This window comes from Dysidea avara, chromosome 15, assembly GCF_963678975.1.
Source record: "Dysidea avara chromosome 15, odDysAvar1.4, whole genome shotgun sequence".
In the NCBI taxonomy this organism is placed as follows: domain Eukaryota; kingdom Metazoa; phylum Porifera; class Demospongiae; order Dictyoceratida; family Dysideidae; genus Dysidea; species Dysidea avara.
The window spans coordinates 4,354,836-4,379,245 of NC_089286.1; the positions used below are offsets into that span (position 1 = coordinate 4,354,836).

Here is a 24,410-nt window from a genome sequence, read left to right on the forward strand (position 1 = left end):
TCGTGTAGCTTCACCATACACTAGGACTCGTAATTAACAAGCGTTGCACGAACTATTAGCAGCTTGAACGCACACAAACTAGTTTAACAAAGTAACTCATGTGTATTTCACCATAGTTTGGCATAGTAGACGCTCATCGCGTCTTTCGGCAGGTTTTGCTCGCAACCCACAATCGATTCTATTGTGAGTCACATGGTGAAGTATTTCCGTGATATCTCCAGGACTTGTCCGTTTACATTAACAAACGTAACAGCAACGTTACCTTCTCCCACCCATCATCGAAGCATTTAGGTATGTCTATAAAAGCAATCCAGTGGTGGAACTCGTATTGGCTGGGGTGATTGATCACTCAGCGTGGCGAGGCTATCAGCCTTCACCGGTTTGGGTGATTAGTCGTACTGGCGCAAGCCCTGTAGGCTATTAGCCTACACTAAGGCACGTGGGCAACTGTGCTTTATTGCCCACAAAGAGTGCTTTATTGCACAGCAAAGAGTGCTTTATTGAATGAATAAAGCACTCTTTACGGTGCAATAAAGCACTCTTTGTGGTCGATGAAGCAGTTGGCCGGCTGAGAGTGTACTTTATGAAATTTAAAGCACACTTTTTCCTTTGATCTCACCCACGCAAAGTTCTATAATACTAGTTAAGGCTTGCTGAAGGTCTATAGGACACCTGGTCCTACAGCCTATTTAAAGTTTTACATAAAGTATGATTGAAAAGGTGGAGAAAGGAGAAAAAATCCATGACTGTACCTGGGCAGCCTTGAACCTGCAGCCACCTGATTAACACTTAAATGCTTACAGGAGTCTGCCAGGTGGTCAGGATGTTTTCTCCTTGTCAATTTCATGTATATGTATCTAAAGAGTGACTTATTATCTTAAAGTACCCCATGTGGAACCAAATGGACACAGAGTTGGGCCGTTACTTTAAAAAAATAATATATTACTATTACTTGTTACTGACAGAACAATATCAAGACACACTGTAGTGTGTCGTGCGGCCCAAGAAGCCGGTGCGCCACGCCGTGAGTATATTAACAGGAAGAAAGTAAACGTGATTTTCATACCTTTGTAGCTCTGAGATCCCTTATCCAATTGCAACCAAATTTGCTGCAGAAGTGCCCGCGCGGTAGGGGAGTCCACATACAGAATTTGAAGACAATCGCCCAAGCCATTTCCGAGATACGAACGACCAAAGTTTCGTTGTTTTTTTTTCTACTTCTTTTTGCACACTTTGCAAAATTCGCCATAAAACACGAATTCGTACTCCAATCGGGCTGAACTTTGGTACACTTAAAGGGCTCATTACGGCGGATTTCAGTACTGAGTTTGGTAGAAATCCGATTAACATTCATGGAGTTATGACCGATTATTCGCGTAAAATAAAGTCGAAGGTCTGTCACGCCCACAGGGTAAACCCCTTGAAGGAATGAGCTGAAAAGTGCTATGTAGATGGAGTAACCATCGTAGGAGTGCCTTTTTGTGGTTTTGAAGCAATCCAGATAAAGGCCATGGAGATATGACCCAAAACTCAACCTGTGTCACAATTATGCGATCGATTTTCATGAATAAAAAAACTATTAGTTTTCACAAATACCAGGCAAACCGCTTAGAGCAATGAGTTGAAAATCGGTGTGTAGCTGGAATAATCATCATAGAAAGTCCTTGCAGTAGTACAGAAGAATTGGATTGCAAACCACTGGGTTATGGTTCGAAAGCCAACTACGTGTAGCATATGCGAGATCGAGATACTTTAATAGAACAGTTATCCTAATAGAGCATTCAGCTACATTTATAACTTACTCCATTATAGAATTATATTACATTGCATATTATTCTGTAGGGAGTTCAGATACAAACAGTTAATCTTATACATAATTCAGCTATAAACAAGTCACCCTGTAGAGTGTTCAGCTACAACAAGTTACTCTGTAGAGAATTCAGCTACAAACAAGTCACTGCATGTGTAGAGATTTCAGCTACAAAAGAGTTCATCTACATAAACCAGTTAGCTACCCTATAGAGATCAGCTACAAAAAAGTTATTTTAGCTATATAATGTTCAGCTACAAGTAAGTCACTCTGTAGAGAGTTCAGCTACAAACAAGTCACTCTGTAGTACAAACAAGTCACCACGTAGAGTCCAGCAACCAATCAAAAAAACCACCCTGTAAAGAGTTCAGCTATACAAACTCCATGGAGAGGTAAGCTAAAAACAAAAGAGAGCTCAGCTACAAACTTAATAGATTACACTGTAGATAGCTCAGCTAGAAACATGTCACCCTGTAGAGGAATCAGCTAGAAACAAGTCATCCTGTAGAGAGATCAGCTAGAAGACATCAACTTGTAGTGAGTTCAGCTACAAAGAAACCACAATGTAGAGAGTTCAGCTGCAAATAAATCACATGTAGAAAGTTCAGCTAGGGCTACAGGGTAAGCCAAGTATAGAAATAACTTGAAAATTGGTGTATAGATAGGCTGGTCATTGTAGCAGTGCCTTTTAATAGTTTGAATAGCAATAGAGTTACAGTGACAAAGTTATAAAGCAAAAACTAAGCAAGTGTAAAATCGCGGGATCGAAATGCTCTAATAGAACAGTCACTGCGGGGTAAAAAAGGTGTGCAAAAAATGTCGAAAAAAAACTTACCAGAGTTCGAACCAGGGACCTCCATACCTAACACCTGCATCCTTAACCACTGAACCACTGCTACCTTGGCTGATCATCTCACTTAATTTCCGCTTTATAAATGAAATTTCTAATTGATAATCAAACATTTGTAATTTCATAGATCTACCAATAGAAGTACTAGATTGTTCTATGTATGTTCTATTAGAAGTCCTCAAAAAAAAGTATAATGTGTATTACAATAACAAAAATTATTATCAAATATTGAATTAAATCATGCAATAAAATACATTTATAAGTGTGCATGTCTTCAATAATCATCACTGTATCTACATACTGTAGAAAAGAAGAAATGTGAGTGAAAACAAACCTCAAAGTCAGCCATAGGCTGGTTTTGGGGCCTTATAAAGTACAAAAAGGAGTGAAATCCACACAAAACAGCCAAGCTGTGAAAAAATGGTGCAGCCTTAAAAAGCCAGGGTGAAAAAGTTGTGAAATCAAAGGTGGCGGCCAAAAAATGGCTGCAACGATGTTAATGCTAAAAATTTTTAATAATGGCTGTGTGCATTGTTAAAATTTATTAGCATTAACATCATTGCAGCTATTTCTTGGCCGCCACCTTTGATTTCACAACTTTTTCACCCAGGCTTTTTAAGGCCACACCATTTTTTCACAGCTTGGCTGTTTTGTGTGGATATCTGCAACACTTTCACACCTCAGATCAAAGGAACTGCCTAGGCTACATTTCGTATGCAGCCCAGCTAGCCGGGCTACATACGAAATGTAGCCGGGCTACAACTGGGCACTGATTTACATAGACGTAGATGCCGAAATCGACTGTGGGGATCGAATAATACTCACTTGATTAGGATTCACAACTTGGATTTGCCATGAAAACCACACAGACGAAGAACATTTTGTTATCCTCGCTATCCTACGAGTTGAAAAACGTTGGGCTAAGGTGAAAACTAGTGCTACAGGTTATTCAATCATTTTCGCATGTTTTCGAATACGGACACACCCCCATCACGAAGCTACTACTCTGCATGGAGTAACCACTCTACAAGCAAGCTTACCTGTCTAGGCCTTTAGTTAACTGCGTAGGTTTCCCATAAACGATTCAATAGCACTGATTAAAACATTAAACTCGCGTAACGGAAATTCTCCGTGATATCTCTAGGATATGTCCGTTTATCATAACCGAACGTAACCTAGCTGCTGACCCATAATCAAAAATTTTAGGTATGCATATCGCCCTGTACAGGTTATCAGCCTAATAAGTGTTACATATTAGTTGTAACACAGGCATTCGGGCTTTTCCTGATATGTAAAGCCCGGATGCTTTCTTTGTGAACAGCCCATTTCTGTAGAATACCATACCCCATACCATCCTGCAAATTAAACAGCCACCCTTGTTCCGTTTAGCCCTCCGTCATTTTCTTTTTTAAATCTTCTGTATACTTAATGTTCTTGTTTTGTTAGTATTTATTTTTGTTCTTGTAGTAGTTTTGTTTTACAGGTGTATTTGCTTATGTCATTGTTTTTGTAATTTCTGGTGTGTATGTGCTTTTTGTGGGAAGTACGCCTACAGGCTTGTCCTTTTGTACAACCCGGTCTTTTGACAAAATTGATAATAACATAACATAACATAACATGTATGCCCTCATGCCCGTGTTACAACTATTACATATATATATCATTGGTACATTAATACATCCCGAAAATGGCAATGCTTTAATACACCCAATTGAAAAGGCAACTGTTTTAAATGACCATTTCAAATCTGTATTCACAACTGATGACGACAGCAGTACCATTCCTGACAAAGGTCCTTCATTACATCCATCTCTACCAGCATTTGAAATCACTGAACAAGGAGTTTACAACATTCTAACCAACTGTGATCCATCAAAATCTCCTTGTCCAGACTCCATACATCCACTTGTACTAAAGACAACAGCAGCTGAAATTTCTCCTATGCTTACTCACATATTTAAACAATTGCTAGAAACTGGAACTGTACCATCCCAATGGAAACATGCCTATGTCAGTCCAATATTCAAGAAAGGCCAAAAATCTGACCCAAAAAACTATCGCCCCATCTCATTAACATCAGTAATATGCAAATCAATGGGACACATTATAGTAAGTCAAATAATGAAGCATCTGGAAGATCAAAATATTCTTTCTGACAGACAGTTCGGATTTAGGTCTAAGCACTCTTGTGAGTCACAATTATTTATCACCATCAACGACATTGCCAAACAAATAGACACAAATTTACAAGTTGATGCTGCAATACTAGATTTTTCTAAAGCTTTTGATAAAGTATCTCACTCAAGACTCCTCTACAAACTAAGGCACTACGGAATAAGAGGGAATGTATTACACTGGCTTGAATCCTTTCTTCATGGTCGCACACAGCAAGTTATAGTAGAAGGTTCTAAATCATCCACTTGTGATGTAACATCTGGTGTTCCCCAAGGGTCTGTTCTTGGACCAGTTCTATTCTTGATTTATATCAATGACATCATTGCCAACATCCAAAGTGAGATCCGTCTTTTTGCAGATGATATCCTTATTTACAAAACCATTAAAACACCACAAGACCATAAAATACTTCAAGATGATTTAAACTCACTGACAAGATGGGCAACTGACTGGATGATGGAATTCAACATCTCCAAATGTAAAATTTTACAGATAACAACACACCACAAGAGTACTTTCACATACAAAATGTCCGACATTCCACTGGCTACAGTATTAGAACACAATTACCTTGGAATCCGTCTCCACCACAAATTATCATGGGATCCTCACATCAATTACATCTGTAACAAGGCAAATCGACTCCTTGGATTCTTAAAAAGAAATCTCCACAATGCACCATCAGAAATTAAAGAACACGTCTACAAACAATTGCTCTTACCATCATTAGAATACTGCTCAACCATCTGGGACCCCTATCATCACACTAGTATTAGTAAACTAGAAATGATTCAACACCGCGCTACTTGTTTCGTTTTGAACAACCCCTGGCACAGATCTAACCAAAACCATGATAGCATCACAGACATGTTAACCAGTCTTGAATGGCCTACACTTCAAAACAGAAGAACAATTGCTAGACTCACCTTCCTATTCAAGATTGTCAAGAACTTACTAGCAATACCTGATCATTGCTTACCGTCACCAACTCCAGTGTCCTCCACCCGTGCTCAACATCCTCTCAAGCTAACTTAATTGCAAACAAGAGTTGATATGTACAAATACTCCTTCCTCCCTCGAACAATTATTCAATGGAACTCCCTTCAAATTCCTAACATCGACACAATAGATCTTGAAACATTTAAGAACGCTGTAAGTAATATAATATAATATGTGATTGTAATGCTCATTAGCGTGTTGCCCCTAGTGGGCTTTGCTAATTAACAATAATAATAATAATATCAGTATGTATTAGCTGGCTGCTATGTAGGTTCTTTTCATTTCATTGACAATCAACAAATGTGAGTACTCGAGTGTTAAAAGTGCTTTTATCTCAGTAGTGTATTTACAAGGCAAGAAAACATGGATACTCCAGTGTGAGGAGAGTAAAATGTGAAATCTGGCTCAATTATGGTCCAAGATTTAGTCATAAGTTTAAATGGCAAGAACTGTTTCACCATTTAAATGTGTACTTCAAATATACTCCAAGCATGAAACAATTGGAAACACATGGAGTAGTTTTAAAATCTAAATCTTCAATAGGTGCAGTGTTAGAGCAATTTTAGGAGTGTGCAGATCGAAATACCTTCATTTACTTGACAAGGTGTTTAATTTTAAATGTAATATTACCTAGCTGCCACCTCCTTACAGTGGCCAGTTCTAGGAAATCCCAAACATGGTGGTTACTTTATGAGTTCATTAATAAGTCACTGTTGTGACTAGTTTGTTTGGTGCTTGAGATAGCCCTAGTAATAAATTTTCACTGTACCACCGACAAGAAAGTCCATTGCTGTGTAAGATCTTCCTATACCTCTTTTCTTCACCACAGACAAAGTCAAAATAAATGAAATAAGATTAACAACATGCCAACTTGCTGTTGTGATGCTTGTATTCTTCACATTTCCTTGCAACAAAACAAAGACTTTTACACTCCTCTTCAGTGGGCGAATAGAGATTTTTGTGCTTAGAGCTTGTCTTCACCAAGAACAAACCATTGTAATAACTTATGCATTTTACAAATAATATGCTAGTACTGTATTTATTGTAATAAATGCTTTAGCACATAGCTTGTAATAAAATAAAATAAACAGAGGTACAGGGGAAAGTTCTTTTAGCACTGATTTTTGTTTCACATAAGGTGAGCCAACTTAGTAAAAACACACAAGCATTGTCTTTAGTATTGTGTTGTGGCACAAAACATGTTTAGCATGCACTTTTAGTGGCCATCTGATTACTGTTATCATTGGTTACTCATGAAAAAGATCATATCAAGTGACAGCAAGTATAGAACACTACATAAGATCCCATGTACATACATACATGGAGGCTTTATTTACACTAACTCTATCAAATGTTTGTGGTGGGTCATATATCACATTGTTATCTACATTCCAGCTACCACCTTAAATCTTCATAATTTCCCTAAATAGCAATACATTACTCACTATAAACATCCACTATAGTAACTGTAGATTGACCAGAACCAAGATGTGTAACACGATTTGGTAATGTACCACTCCAAATAGTGAGAGTGAAGTCTTCGTCATCTTCCAGTATATCATCGTCATTTATTGGAACATTAAATGAAGCCATAGTCATACCAGCAGTGAATGTGACAGTGTATGGTCCAGAATCATAATCAACACCTCCTCCTGTAACATTATTACTACTATTAACATTTTGTGATGATGTTACTTCACTCACTAGTGGCAGTATTCTGATTATCTCTAACTTGTACTGTAATATCAGTTGATGATGGGTTACTCAGAACTAGTTGAGGTTGTGCTGGTCCATCATCTTCATTAAAACTATATGTTGTTTCACTGAATCTGACAGTAATGTCTGAAAATAGAATGGGTACTAAATCATATACATAGAACATTTTAGGCAAATATTACACATACATCAATAGTGATGACTGTTTTAAATAACAAGTTTAAGGAAATTGGATTAAAGACTGGTTCAAAAGTAGGTTGCCTACACCTACTTCAGTCATATATGTACCATATAGAGCAATGGCAGTGAACAATAATGGCAAATTTGACAAATTGCACTTACATTTGAAAACGTTTTACCTTCTAAAGTTTACCAAATAGTTGCATAAACAGTATCCCGGTTATTCTAACTTCACCGTCATCTGCGTTGTCATGATCTACAACACCTATCTCATCCAGATAGTTCACTCAATCAAGGATTCCAGGGTAATTTCTAGCTAAAGTTATTGAACTATTACCTATTTCCAAACTGAGTTAACTACACCAGTGAAGTGACCACACAGGTCTGACCGAATCTCCACACATCTATGCTTCTATCCACATGGTTGAACCTGACAGCAATATGAAGTAAGAAAACAAGCTGCTAAAAAGTGGGTAACAGCTTCACTGAGTAAGGAATACCACTGTAAATTCTTCTCAAAACTGACCAGAGCGTTCGCCTGAAAATATATTTCACATTGACTACTATGCACATTAAGTTAACTATACAGAGTTCAGATTGTGGGTAATTTTCATTCTGCAGTTTTACTAAACAAATCATGGCATTTACTTCAATACTTTTAGTGATTATGATAATTTTCATCAATTATTTGCACTCTATTCACCGATGATGTTTTCATCAATGAGCATTTTCAGCAATTCACATAGTTTTATACCACCGACCTACACAGCGTAACTTGTCAACAAAACTGTACATACATGACTGAATTTATTGTGCATTAGATTGTCTGTAGGTGTAAGTGATCTCCCTTGTTTACTACTTTTTTCTATGAGCCCTATTTATGCTTGCTTGTTAAAAACATACTTTGTTACTAGTGAACCAAGGCACACTGCTCAAATCAACTGGCCTGAATACTGACTCCAAAACTCATCATGCACATCAGGACACACAATGGTATGTCATGCAGCCAAGTACAGTCAGTGTGGACACACGACAGACAAGTGTGTATTTAACCAAGAAATCACACTCTTCACAAATCTGCTGTGGAACTGGGCCACCTCCTGTTTAAATATGAACTGAATCCACCTAGCCATCACTTGAATATTGCCTTCAAAAATGTCTTAGTTTTTTTGAATAAATTTTTGTTCATCTTAATATTCTTATAATTGTTATTCTTTTCACACCACATAGAAAAATTGCTATAACTCACACATGCTTTAGTCAATTTACTTTAAATTCAAAGATCATTAAAAACATAATACAGCACATCTATATTTACAGTCCAAATATGTGACCGAATTTGGAATATCACCCATATGGGTGCATTTGACACCAAAAATATTTAATAATCAAATTGCAAACTTTATAGTGTAAATCTACTTGTTGATGGTTTTAAGCTATTCTTAATACTTTAAATTACTTGAAATATTTTTTACAACTGTGCCCTGCTCCTATTAGCAACCAACTAAACATGAAAGTTCTAATTATTTCAAGCGTGCCCATATGAGTAATTTTCCAAAATTCAGTTACATAATTATTATAGTGCAGATTAATTCACAAACAAGGGAACCATTTGAACGATTTGTTGTCATGGCCATAGGGAAAGGAATAACTTGAAATTTGGTCTGTAGATGTAGTGACCATCACAGTGCAAACCTTTTTGGTAGTTTGAAAGAAATCATACTAACAGTTATGAAGTATAACAAAAATGCCAACCATGTGTAACAAATGCATGATTGAGTTTTATTAATATAAGGCATAGTTTGCTATGCCTACTAGGAAAACTAGTTAATGGAATGAACTGAACATAGACATATAGGTAAATTAGTAGTGGTTTACAAGAAATCAGATTAAGTTACACTATAAAAGCGAACTAGGTGTAACAAGTGCTCACTCAAGATACTCTAATAGTGCAGTCACCCTATTAGAACATTCAACTATGTAATAAGTCACTCTATAAAAGTGTTCAACTACAAACAAGTCACCAAGTAGAGAGTTCAACTACACCCTGAGCTCAGCTATGTTACAAGTTACCATGCAGAGAGATTAGCTGTAATCAAAATCATCTTGTAGAGAGTTCAGCAACAACATAGAAAGTTCAGCTATGTTACAAGTCACCCTTTAGAGAGATTAGCTGTAATCATATCCCCCTGTAGAGAGTTCAGCTACAATCAAGTCACCATGTAGAGAGTTCAGCACCAACTTATAGAGATCTGATACAATAAAATCACCATGCAGAGAATTCAGCTCCAAACAATCCCCCAGAGATCAGCAATGTTACAAGTCAGATCAGCTGTAATCAAGTCACCATGTAGAGAGTTTAGCTACACAAGTCACCTTGAAACAAGTCATCCGGTAGAAAGTTAAGCCACTTACAAATCACCTGGAGAGTTCAGCCACAAACAAGTCTCCTTGTAAGAAAAAGTTACCCTGTAGAAAGATCAGCTACATTCAAGCCACCCTGTAGAGAGTCTAGCTACAAACAACTCACCCCACACAGTGTTCTACCACAAAAGTAACCCTACAAAAAATTCAGGTCAACGTGTAGTATTACAAGTCACCCTGTAAAAAGATCAGTTACAATCAGGTCACCATGTAGAAAGTTCAGCTACAAACAAGTCATCCTGTAGAGCATTCAGTAAAAAGTTACCCTGTATATAGTTCAGCTACACATAACACTCTGTACAAGGTTCAATTACAACCTGATAATCATAATCATTTTATTCAGTGTCAAATTTACAATAGACAAATAGTTGTACACCTTTTTTTACAGTTCCTATCTTATAGTGAAAAACAAGTAAAAGAGAAGCAATGGCCAGCTTAGGGACATGCAATTACAAAAGAAGTGATAACCATGCATTATACTAGGTGAAATCACAAAACTTTACACTTTATCATGACTTCATACAATAAAGTTGCTACTACTTCTTAAGATTCAATGATCTACTCACCATCATCATCCACTATAATGACTGTAGCCTGACCAGCACCATCACGAGTGACACCATCAGGTAATGTACCACTCATGATAGTGAGACTAAAGTCTTCATCATCTTCTAATATATTGTCATCATTTATTGGAACATTAAATGATATTCTTATGTCTCCAGCAGGAATTGTGACAGTGTATGGTCCAGAATCATAATCAACACCTCTTCCTGTAACATTATTACTACTATTAACATTTTGGATGATGTTACTTCACTCACTAGTGGCAATATTCTGATTATCTCTAACGTGTACCATAATATCAGTTGATGACGGGTTACTGAGAACTAGTACAGGTTGTACTGGTCCAGCATCTTCATTAAAATTGTATGTTGACTGACTGAAGGTGACAGTGATAGCTAAGTGATGAAAACAAGGATCAACAATTATCATGCACAATAAGACACACTTTGAACAATGTAACATCACTGTTGTGCTGCAAAAGTGTTTGTACTATATAACAGAAAATAGTTGAATGGCTGAAAGTATTCTGGTGTTCAATGCAAGCCTAAGTTAAACTGATGGCCAACACTAAAATTTTATGGACGAGACCAGTTCCTTAAGCACATTTGGCAATACACATGTTCTATTAAAACTACAGAAAATTCCAGAGACTATGGCAGTAGTATAAGCTCCAAACAGTTAACTATGTAGTTCACATCTGCCTCTCACAACATTACTTAAAATGCTGTTATTAATACCATAATGGATTCTACACTTAAGGATTTTATTTGTAGTAGAAACAAATCTCAAACAGTTTGGTAGTCATGTTTAGTAGAGTACTCTCCAAAAATATAGGGAGTCCAGTAAAACGTTACCATTACAAGTCATCAAGAAACATTATATCTAAACCAAAACAGCCAAGCTGTAAAAAAAAGAGTGCGGCCCCAAAAAAGGCCAGGATGAAAAAAGATGTGAAATCCAAGGTGGCGGCCAAGAAATGGCTGTGATGGTAGGTTAATGGCAAAAATTTTAATTACGACAATTCAGGTGAATTTGCGTTGCCTCCTCCACTAGGATTCGGCACCAAATTCACCTGAATTGTCGTAATTAAAAGTTTTGCCATTAACCTACCATCACAGCCATTTCTTGGCCGCCACCTTGGATTTCAAATCTTTTTTCATCCTGGCCTTGTTGGGGGCCGCACTCTTTTTTTACAGCTTGGCTGTTTTGGTTTAGATATCACTTCTTTTTGTATTGCAAGCCGCAAAGCCAGCCATTAACTGGCTTTGGTGCTTCCTTCTAACTTGTTTTTTTTTTCTTTTCTGCGGGAATATTGGAACAAAGGAAGAAATGTTGTTAACAGTTTTTTGTCTTTTCCAACACATATTTCTACAGGGCGATTTGTTTGTAGTTGATCCCTATAAGGCAACTTGTATCCAGCTGAGGTGACTTGTGATCTCTCTACAGGGTGATTTGTTTGTAGCTGAATTCTCTACATGATGGTTTCTTTGTAGCTGAACTTTCTACAAGGTAACTTTTTCTAGCTGATCTCTCTACAGGGTGACTTGTTTGTAGCTGAACTCTCTACATGATAGTTTCTTTGTAGCTGAACTCTCTACAAGGTAACTTCTTCTAGCTGATCTTTGATCTTTCTACAGGGTGACTTGTTTGAAGCTGAACTCTCTACATGATGGTTTCTTTGTAGCTGAACTCTCTACAAGGTAACTTCTTCTAGCTGATCTTTCTATAGGGCGATTTATTTGTAGCTGAATTCTCTACAGGGTGGTTTGTTTGCAGCTGAACTCTCTACATGGTGGTTCTTTGTAGCTGAACTCTCTGCAAGATGACTTCTTATAGCTGAACTATCTACACAGTGATCTTTTCATAGCTGAACTCTCTACACGGTGATTTGTTTGTAGCTGAACTCTCTACAAGATGATTTGTTTCTAGCTGATCTCTCTATAGGGTAACTTGTTTGTAGCTGAACTCCCTACAGGATGGTTTCTTTGCAGCTGATCTCTCTACAGACTGACTTGTTTGTAGCTGAATTCTCTACAGGATGATTTGATTGCAGCTGAACTCTCTACATGGTGGTTTCTTTGTAGCTAAACTCCTTGCAGGGTGATGTGGTTGTAGCTGAACTCTCTAAAGGGTGATTTGTTTGTAGCTGAACTCTCTATTGGATGGTTTCTTTGTAGCTGAACTCTCTGCAAGGTGATTTCTTCTAGCTGATCTCTCTACAATGTAACTTCTTGTGGCTGATCTCTCTACAAGGTGATTTCTTCTAGCTGATCTCTCTACAGGGTGATCTGTTCATAGCTGAACTATCTGCAGGGTGATTTGTTTGTAGTTAAACTCTCTACAAGGTGGTCCTTCTAGCTGATCTCTCTACAGGATGACTGGAACTCTCTACAGAGTGATTTGTTTGCAGCTGAAATCTCTACATGGTAGTTTCTTTGTAACTGACTTGTCTATAAGGTGATGTCTTGTAGTTGATCTCTCTACTGGATGACTTGTTTCTAGCTGATCTCTCTATAGAGTTATAACTTTCTCTATGGAGTTATAACATGTTTGTATAGCTGACCTCTTTACAGAGTGGCTTTTTGATTGATTGCTGAACTCTCCAGCTACACAGTGACTTGTTTGTACTACAGAGTGACTTGTTTGTAGCTGAACTCTCTACAGAGTGACTTACTTGTAGCTGAACATTGAATAAAGTAACTTGTTTGTAGCAGATCTAGATGAACTCTATACTGGATAGCTTTTTTGTAGCTGAACCCTCTACGCAGTGACTTGTTTGTAGCTGAATTCTCTACAGAGTGACTTGTTGTAGCTGAACTCTCTACAGGGTGACCTGCTTGTAGTTGAATTGTCTATAAGATTAGCTTTTTGTAGCTGAACTCCATACAGAATAACTTGCAATGTAATATAATTCTATAATCGAGTAAGATATAAACGTAGCTGAATGCTCTATTAGGGTGACTGTTCTATTAGAGTATCTCGATCTCCCATATGCTACACGTAGTTGGCTTTGGAATCATAACTCAGTGGTTTGTACTCCGATTCTTCTGTACTACTGCAAGGACTTTCTATGATAATTATTCCAGCTACACACTGATTTTCAGCTCATTGCTCTAAGCGGTTTGCCTGGTAGGCGTGAAAACTAATAGTTTTTTATTCATAAAATCGATCACGTAATTGTGACACAGGTTGGGTTTTTGTCATATCTCGATAACCTTTAACTGGATTCCTTTCAAATCACAAAAAGGCACTCCTACAATAGTTACTCCATCTACATAGCAATTTTCAACTCATTCCTTCAAGCGGTTTACCCTGTGGGCGTGACAGACCTTCGACCTTATTTTACGCAAGTAATCAGTCATAACTCAATGAATGTTCTTCGGATTCCTACCAAACTTGGTACTGAGATTTGCATTAATGAGCCCTTTAAGTGTGCCAAAGTTCAGCTCGATTGGAGCATGCATTCGTGTTTTATGGCAGATTTTGCAGCAAAGTGTGCGAAAAGAGGTAGAAGAAAAAAACGAAGAAAAAACCCAAAGTTTGGCCGCTCATATCTCGAAAATGGCTGAAGCGATTTTCTTCAAATGTGGAATGTGGACTCCCCTAGCTAGCCGGCACTTCTGTAGCAACTTTGGTTTCAATCGGATAAGGAATCACGGAGCTACAATGGTGTGAAAATCGAGTTTATTTTCTTCCTGTTAATATACTCATGATGTGGCGTGCCAGCTTCTTGGGCCGCATGACACACTACCATGTGTCTTGATGTGATCAAAAGCTTCTTTACAACAGAGTTTTAGCCTAACTAACATGAAATATAGTGTTAAAACAAGAGAACCATTATGTAACACAACTATTGAATTTTAAAAAGGCGCCAAAACCCAGTCTGCTGCCTGCCTTACAGCCTGACCATATTCACAAGGCTGATGTATTTCACTGCCACCTTTTATGCCACAATACCTATATTTCAGAACGTTGCTCAGCTAGCTCAACACGGTGTAGCTACCACAGTTTCTTTATGGAATGTAATTAATTTTATATCACATGCACACATACGTAATATCGCATTACAATATACACGTTTTTCTACACTCCCCCCAATTAGTACCATGGGGATTAAACAAAAGTTACATAAAAGTAAACCTAACCTAACAAGTCGTTCAAACAATGTCCTATATTATGTACTTTGTTCAGTTCTGATTGATTCTCCTGATGATCTCACCAGTAATTGCAGCGACATGACGTGGTCTGGTAGACATGGTAGCAGATCTGGAAGCACTGTAGCTTTCAGGTTCTTCTCGTCTAACTGGAGTATCTTCATCAGAAACTTGGAGGTGGTGGACTTCCAATGGAAACAAATGTTTTATGCTTCGCTTCAATCGTTTTGGACTTCTTTCTGCATTTGCCACCTTCACTATTGCTGCTCTCGTAGAACCATCTTGTCTGAACAGAAGAGATTCAACAATCCCCATCTTCCAGAAAACACATTTGGTAGAGTCATTTTTGAGAATAACTACATACCCACCGTAACAAGTCAATTTCCTTGTAGATTACTACTCTTGACAGAATATTTCTCTCTCAGACTCAGAAGATATTCATTTCTCCAGTGTTGGCTAAATTGATTCATCAAAACACAATGATGTTTCATCTTCCTGATCAAGGTCTGATGTGTACTGATCACTTCATGGTGAGCCTCATTTGGAGTACTGGTAATTCTTCTTCCATTAATTAAATCTGAAGGACACAGTGCACTGATTATGCCATCTCTGTTATCTTGAAGAGAGGTCTATTGTTAATCACTGCTTCTATTTTAACCAATAACGTAGTCATTGCATCAAACATTAATGAAGTTCTTCCAATACATTTATGCAAACACCGTTTGACAGATCTCACCATCCTCTCCCAAAATCCTCCCCACCATGGTGCACGGTCAACTATGAACTTCCAATCTACTCTCATTTTGGACAGGTACTGTTGTGTCTTTGATGACTTCATGATCTTTAGTAGTTCCCTTGCTGATGATTTAAATGTTTTTGCATTGTCTGACCAAACAGTAACTGGAAGACCTCTATGGCTGACAAACCTTCTAAGAGCTAAAAGAAACTGATCAACACTCAATGAATTTGTTAAACTCAAGATGTATTGCTTGAGTTGGGGCACATGTGAATAAACATATGTAGGCCTTACACTCACCATCATCATTGCTTCCCTTGTGCTGGACTTATAGTGGGCCAGTAAAGTCAATGCCCGTGTACATGAAAGAGGGATCATCAGACACTCTATCACTTGGCAGATCTGGTGGGCTAGTATACGAGTAAGGTAGCCCTTCAATCTTCAAGCACACTACACAAGAACGTATGACACGTTTAAGAGTCTGCCTACCTCTGATCACCCAAAACCTTTCCCTGAATGCATTCAAAGTGTCATTCACTCCATTGTGTTTGACTAGGTTGTGGTAGTGGTTAATGATGAGATTAACAACATGATGTTTAGAAGGAAGTACATTTGGATTCTTGCTTTCTATTGGTACTGCTGAATTGTTGATTCGACCACGACATTTCAGTATTCCATGATCCAAAAACAGTCCAAACTGAATGACATGGATTTCTCCTGGTTTGCTCTTTCGCAAAATGCTCTTGATTTCCTTTTCAAAACACTGCAATTGTAGACATCTAATCCAGCATTTTTCTCTGCATTGTCAAGCTCAGTTACAGCTAACTCTAATTTGTGATCTTCGCTTCAAAGTATTAGAGCAGTGGTTCTTATCAAATGAGAACACGTAAATCTGGTGTAGTCAATTAATTGGTCAGTTTTCACGGTATCAGCACTCCCATCTGTAGTGGCCAACATTGTAAAAGTAACTTCCTGATCATCAGCATTCTTGTTCATCTCTGAGTATGCATCTTCATTCTCATCACACTCCACCTTATGAGGCCAGTTAGATTCTGCCAAACTTAGGAATTGTGGACCTTCCCACCATACTTGGTTGTCCATAAGCTCAGATTCCTTGAGTCCACGTGAGGGTAGGTCTGCTCTGGATTTAGCTGTCCAGGACAATGCCTCCACTGGTCTTGGTTGGTAAGTTGACAGATTTTCTTCACACGATTACTCACATACTGCTTCCAGGGTTTATCATTGGCAATCCAGTACAGAGCAGCAGTTGAGTAAATCCAGTAAGTTAAATTGTACTGATGTGTCAGGGATTTACTGACAGTATTCCCTAGTCCTGCAAGTAGTACTGCACCCAATAGCTCAAGTCTAGGAATGATTAATGTCTTTACTGGTCTTTGAAGCAATAATTTTGACACTAAAACGTCCATCTGGGTAGACTGAACGCATGTATAAAACTGCAGCATACGCCTGCAAGGAGGCATCACAAAAGCCATGTATTTCTGTAGTACAAGGCTTGACACCAGGTAAATAGTAACAACAAGTTAGTTTGATTACTGATAGTGAGCCAATCTCATCCAGTATACTTAGCCACTGTTTTAGAGTATCACCCTCCAAAGGTTCATCCCAGGCACAAGAGCTATTGCACAATGATCAAAAAAGCAACTTATGACGTATGACAAGTGGACTGCGAAGTCCCAAGGGATCAAAGATCTTGGCTATAAATTTGAGTCTTGCTGGGAGGAAGCAACTTTGCATACTGAATAAGCTCAGAAAAACTGAATAAGAATTCATCTTGATCACTGTCCCAAATGATGCCTAAAAGCTTTGTATATTCTGTGTTGTCACGATTTCCAGTCATTACCTTTGTGTAGGACTCTTCCTCTTCAACAATTGTAGCTGGATTATTCTGGGGTTGAGTTAATCTGTCCCCAAGAACTGATTCAGCAATCCTAATTCTTTGCAATAACTCAGCAGAATTTGAGTTCCATTTACGTAGATTGAAACCACCTTCTGACAAAACTGTCTTACCAGTGCGATAAATCTTAAATGCTTTCTCAATCGTGTTGGCACCACAAACCAAGTCATCGACATACAGGGAATCTTGTATAGTGTTAATGTTAGCCTGATTGGCACTCTTGTACTTTGATAAGTGATGAGACATGACCGAACCCAGGATTGCAGGGGAAGGTCTCAGTCCAAACAGACGTTTTGTAAAACGAAATTGAATGAAATCAGATTCAATGTTGAATGGGTCCCTTAGCCACAAAAAGCGGAGCTTGTCTCGGTCTTCAGGAGCTATTCCAATCATTAGAAATGCCTTCTCTATATCTGCAGTGAGGGCAATTGGGTAAGATCTGAATTTCACAAGGATATCAAAAAGCTTCAGAATGAAGTTGGGACCTGTATACAAGAAATCACTTAAGGAAAAATCATGTTTGTCAGATTTTGCAGATCCATCATAAACAATGCGTACTTTTGTTGTTGTTCTATCTTATCTAATCACAGCATGATGAGGTAAGTAATGAGTAACAGGCTCATCTCCCGAAGGATCACTAACATTTACAGGCTCAATGATACCCTGATACAATTGTTCCTCAAAATTTTTGTCATACTCTTTCAGAATTTCAGGTTTCTTTAAGAATCGCTGTTGTAAATAACATAAACGATTGCTACAAAGGTTGTAATGATCAGCAATGTCAGAACAATCTCGTTTCCATGGTAATGAAACCTCATAGTAACTATTTCTGTATTGTATATTCTTCAAGAATTCCGGATCTAGCGTTACATCCTTTGTCTTTAATTCACCTTCAATGCCAATAGCCTCTGTATCCCAAAATCGTTTTAAAGCAAGATGTAGCCTGTCATTCGTCACCACTTCAGACAGCTCTGGTTCGCCTTCAGTCACAATCAAATTACTTACTGTTTCATTGCCACTGGAGGTTACACATGAAGGACCCGATAAGATCCAACCTAGTTCGCTGTTGACTGCAACTGGTCCCTTCTCGCCTTGTCTAATGCCATCCAGAATTATACTCCAATAAAAGTTGGAACCAATTAGCACATCAATATTTCTGTGGTGATTGTCAGGGAAATTGGCAAACTCAAGACTTTCCAAATGAGGAAATGTTGACAAAGTTACTGGAGCAGGGAGGGATGAGCAAATAATAGGAAAGCCAATAGCGACAATGTCTAGTTTTGTAGTAGACCCAGGTTTGTGTAGTGAAAGCTTATATACCTCTCAAAGCTGCGAACTAAATCTGTTTGTCTCCAAAAGTGTTAAGATGTAGTCTCTCTTTGCGAATAGGTTTCAGTTGTAATTGGGTATGGAGATTCTCAGTAATGTGATACCTTTGGCTTCCATTATCAAACAATATACGTACTAGACTTGACAATTGGGAACAATTATTACTGGTTATAGCTTGTGCAGTTTGAAGCAATACAGTAGACTTTCCCTTTGTATGATTGGCAGTGCTAGTGGTAGATGTGGTATCTTGTGGTGCAGTGGTATTTGATAAGTTGGAAGCTGTTTCAGTTGGTTCTTGCGTAGTAGTGGAGCTTGACAAATATGTTTCACATATTGATTGGTGATGGCATTTGTGACAATGACGGCAATTTCTTTGGCTTGAGCAGTCCTTGGATTTGTGGTTGTTTTTCAAGCAATTAAAGCAGCGACCTGATTTCAACAAAAGTTCTCGACATTCTTTCAATCCACATACCCTTTCACAGGAAGCCGAATAATGTTCACCATTGCAATATACACACTGTACTTTGCCATTACCAGCATAAAGTGAACTTGCTGTGTTGTGTGTGTGGCCATGAAACTTCATTTGGTGTGTAGGGAGTTTTCCATGACTAACTTTAACTCCTTCACTGGCCTCTCTTGCCTCAACTTCGTTTTTTCATGATGCTCAACAGATCATCTAGCTTCCACACATCATCTTTTGTTTCTCGAGCAATCCATAACCTGATTTCACTAGGAAGCTTTGACATCACAATGGGAATCAATATACTACTGTATTGTTCTGACCCGATTCCTAGTGTTGCCAACCCCCGCACATGCACATTGATTTTATCAAACAAAAATCTAAGGAGCTAGGTTTGTCATTACTATTGCTGGTAATCTTTATTAACTTGTCCATGTGAGCTGCTATAACATGCTGTTTTTTGCTGAAACAATTTTGGAGAAGCTCAATAACATTATCATAATTATCTACAGTAACTGAAAGTCCTTCAATGCAATGCATGGCAGGTTCTTCCAGCCGCACACTAGTCCTTCCATTATCAGACCTCCGTCGACAGTATCGCAAGCCGGGCCGTGGCTACTGAAGTTGGAGCTCCCAAAGTTCAAGGGTAACCTAAAAACCTGGACCGCCTTCTGGAATTCTTTAAACTCTGCCGTTCATGAGAACCCGAGTATCTCCAACATCAATAAAATTCAATTACCTGAAGTCGTGGATCGCTTACAGTAGGGGGAGTGGTGCTAACTTCAACAGCTGATTTAATAACTAGTTGTAGTTTTGACTGACACTCTATTATCTTAGCAGTTACAATATCTGCCTCTTTTACCTCCCCAGTTATATCACTCACCTCACATAAGTTTAACACTTCGGAATCCAGATTATTCAAACAACTTGATTTAAGACTGAGTTGCTTGCTAATCACGTGTAGACGGGATTTGGCTTCAGGCAACAAAGGAGTGGTCGAGAGTAGTTCTTCGGCTTCTTTAATGAGCTTAGTGGTCACACCTCTATGGCCTCCTCAAACCTTCCTTAATCGCTCATACCTCTTTTTCTTTTCTTCTTCATCCATCAAGCTTTCAATAGCTAGCTATATACAGCAGTTTCCTTCAAAGCTTCCAGATGACGAACTAAATAAATGAAAAACGAGAACAAGAGTTCTATACAGCAACACGGTATCACCTTTGAGGGTGCCTGTAAACCTGGTACCAAGGAATTTGCAGTCGGTGTCTCTTCTCTAGACGATATAATCTCATCGAGTAACACCTCTCAATCAGTCGTCATTGTGCCCATGTTGGGCGCCAGATATTTCAGAATGTTGCTCAGCTAGCTCAACATGGTGTAGCTACCACAGTTTCTTTACGGAATGTAATTAATTTTATATCATGTGTACACATACGTAATATTGCATTACAGCATACACGTTTTTCTACAACCTAAATCAGATGTGCCTTTTGGGGTTCTGACATATGACTGCCTGCCTTTCCTTTTAATCTTCAGTTATGCTGTTTGTCATCTTCTTAACACAAAGACTATTCCCCCAGCAATCTATCTAAACTAAATGAGCACAGCTGTGGTGGAGATAAAAAGTGCTGTGCTGTGGTATATAACTGATATAATATGACAAACTGTGGTATATAGCTGATATACCACACTTTGTGGCTACGTTTATTATGGAGGCATTCTGTGAACTCCTTACCTAAATGGTAAACAAATATCTAATAACAAGTGCCTAAATCAACCAAAAATATATTACCTGAGCTGCTGAGTGTATGAACTCTTGTATCCTTCATGAATAACTCATTAATCACTAGCAGATGGTCATGGCATCACTAAAGACTCTGAAACGTCTGACGCATCTATGATTTCTACTGATTTCAATCTTTAACAGGTACTGTTTTACAATAAACTGCTATCTATAATCATTTTACCTCCTGAGGTCAGTGAGGTGTAGGGTGCTATAACGTGATTACTTGGAAAATATACATGTTCTCATGAGTTGTGTGCATACACTTTTGTCATATCCCTCAGTAGCCATGTTATAACATATAACAATCAAGCACCAAAGCCATGACTAACTTCATTTATTGAGATCAAACAGAGTAACCATGTCCCATTAATAACAAAATCAATGGAGGCATAGCAGAACACATACCCTATAATGATTTAGTTGTGATCAAGCAGAGCTACTGGTCTGGCTGCACTTATAATGAATAGCATACTGATAGCATAGTGAAAACAGTAGAAATAGTTTCTATATGACAACCACACCGCATAGAAATATTATGTAGACCAGAGAGGCTCATTCTAGATACTCTAATAAAGCAGTCACCACAATACAACAGTCATATCATACAGTACAGTAGTACTGTATATTAGGGATCATGGAGGATAGCACCAAAAATAATGACCAAAAATCAGCATTACAATAGCTTCATGGTGCCTTGGCAGTATTGGTTAGGTAGAACCAAGCCAAAAGTGTCTCCAGAATGGCCTAAAAATGCTTCAGATAGGTTGCTGTGGAATTTTAAAAATCTTTTATTCCGTGGAATTTTCTGCTATCTGACTGACTGACTGATTAACTTAATGCCTTCAGAAAAGTGTAACTTAATAATGGCTAAGGCTACGGTCTTGATTTTTTAAATGTTCAGCATTGCTTCAGTCTGATAGGTACCTTTTGGCATACTGCAGAATGTACAATGCACACATTATCAACTTACCTTTGTCCTCCTTAGTGTCCCATTACTATCTGCTGACAGCTTAAGGTGCCAATTACTGTAGTACAATGGCTCTCCTATATATGTTTGTAAATGGGAGTCATCTATATTTTCCATGGTGACTAAATTGCTGCAGAGGTGTTTCTCCTGCATAACAAAGTGAATGTAGTTCAAAGCAAAGCATTATGGCCCCTTCACTTTTGAGTCAGTAATAAAGTTGGGGTGCACAAATCATCTGTGTTTTTTTTGTTTTTTTTTTGTTTTTTTTTGTGGTAACTGGTTTGATCGTAGAAGTGCTTTTCCAACTGTTCTTTGTGATAGGGCATTGTGTAATGGGCTGAACATAGCTGAAAGCAAAGCATTATGACCACTTCACTTTTAAGTCAGTAATTAATAGTTGGGTGCATTCAGAGGAAACATTAACTTTGGTACCATTCTTTCTTTTGATGCAGGTATGCGTGGGTTCACCAGTTATAATAATGTTATAAAATGCAAGTATAAGGAAAATTTAGGAATGTTAAGTTCAAAGAAGAATCATACAAAAAGGTGAAACAAGGGATATCGCCTACACCTGCAGATATGCTAGTGGACATTTAATTCCTATAATCACGACTGTAATTAGGGAATTAAACATCCACTAGTATATCTTAAGCTGTAGGCAACCTCCCTTGTTCCCTGCTCTTTTCCTATGATACTTAAAATTCCCAACTTTTCCTTATACTTGTTCTAATAGAACAGTCACCTTAATACAACAGTCATTTACCATATTCTAATAGAACAGTCACACATGTATGCTAATTTAAAACTGAAGGAGGATCCAAGCAATAAAAGTAGTGAAACAAGAGATGAATGGTAGTATTACAACATAGCTTGGTGGAAAAATCCCTACTTTAGTGTTGACTGTGATAACATACCAAGTGAAATGTATAGGGACACAGAGTATTGTTAATATACCATCATTCATATCTCTTTTTTCACTACTTTTCATTGCTTGGATCCCTACTTGATTTTAAATTACTATTATCAAACAGTACAGTAGTACTGTTTAAGTAGGGTTTGCATCCACAGTGACGCACGCCGCCAAAAATACCGCCCTTAAAAATCAGCTTAGAAACTTCTTACGCAACGAAAATCACCTTTACGGAATAATATTAGTCCATCTAACATCAAATGTAATGTTAAAAACAAGAAAACACTTACTGGCGGCCGGATATAGAATTTTAAAAAAATCGTCAAAACTCGAAATTTCGACTCACTCACTCACTCACTCACTCACTCACTCACTCACTCACTCACTCACTCACTCACTCACTCACTCACTCACTCACTCACTCACTCACTCACTCACTCACTCACTCACTCACTCACTCACTCACTCACTCACTCACTCACTCACTCACTCACTCACTCACTGACCACAGTCGCAAGCCTAGAGCCCAAACGAAGCAGCGCACGGTCAATTTTTACGCCACAACAACAAACTCACTGGTGGGATGTGCCTTTTGGGGTTCCGACGAGTGTGCGCCCTGTGCGCCTTGTCTTTTCTTTTATCTTCAATCAGGCTGCTTGTCTTCTTCTTCATCCAACGAAACCACAACGAGGCGTTAATTTTCCATATCAACACTTTCTTTAAGCAGCATAATAGACGCCACGAAATTATTTAAGGCGCTTAGACTACGCTACTGTACGGCCCCCGACTGTACGGAGGTACCAGTACTCCACGATAGGTAACAAGGTCACGCCCATTCTTTATTCTACGTATTATCGATCTATTGATCGAGACCACGATGACCACGCCCCTTTTACGCTAGCTGTATTTGTGGCCACACACCCTCAATTTGGTAGGCTGATTCGAGATACTCTAGTCTAATAATCCATCGAAACCACGATGACCACACCCCTTTTGGGGCAAGCACATCTTCGCAAGCTGACTAAAGATACTCTAATACAGCAGTTACCCTATAGCTAGCTGTACGCTTTAACAAAAAAACTAAACAAACTAGTATATTAAAAATTATTAATTTAAAAATGAAGTAGGGTTTTAAGCTATATAAAGTAGTGAAACAAGAGATGAACAATGGTAGCTATTACGGCATAGCTCAGTGTTAAATCCCTACTTTGGCATGGTATAACAATTATTTTGTGTTCAATGCCAAAGTAGGGATTTAACACTGAGCTATGCCGTAATAACTACCATTGTCCATCTCTTGTTTCACTACTTTTTATAGCTTGAAACCCTACTTCATTTTTAAATTTATAATTTTTAATATACTAGTTTTTAATTAAGTATGCTTGTTGGTCAACAAAATGTCTTAAACTTAAACTTCAACTTCAATATTATTTTA

General features: G+C 38.1%; 1 protein-coding gene across 1 annotated transcript in view; it reads right to left on the reverse strand.

Annotated features, from left to right (window-relative positions):
• The window catches only part of LOC136246072 (adhesion G-protein coupled receptor V1-like), a 251,552-nt gene that overhangs the window by 107,597 nt on the left and 119,545 nt on the right, over positions 1-24,410 (reverse strand). Inside the window, exons 19-22 of the mRNA XM_066037520.1 lie at positions 10,979-11,116; positions 10,721-10,927; positions 7,539-7,676; positions 7,280-7,486 (exon numbers count right to left, since the gene is read on the reverse strand). Of these exons, the coding sequence (XP_065893592.1) occupies positions 7,280-7,486; positions 7,539-7,676; positions 10,721-10,927; positions 10,979-11,116 (690 nt within the window). The remainder of the gene's footprint in view (positions 1-7,279; positions 7,487-7,538; positions 7,677-10,720; positions 10,928-10,978; positions 11,117-24,410) is intronic.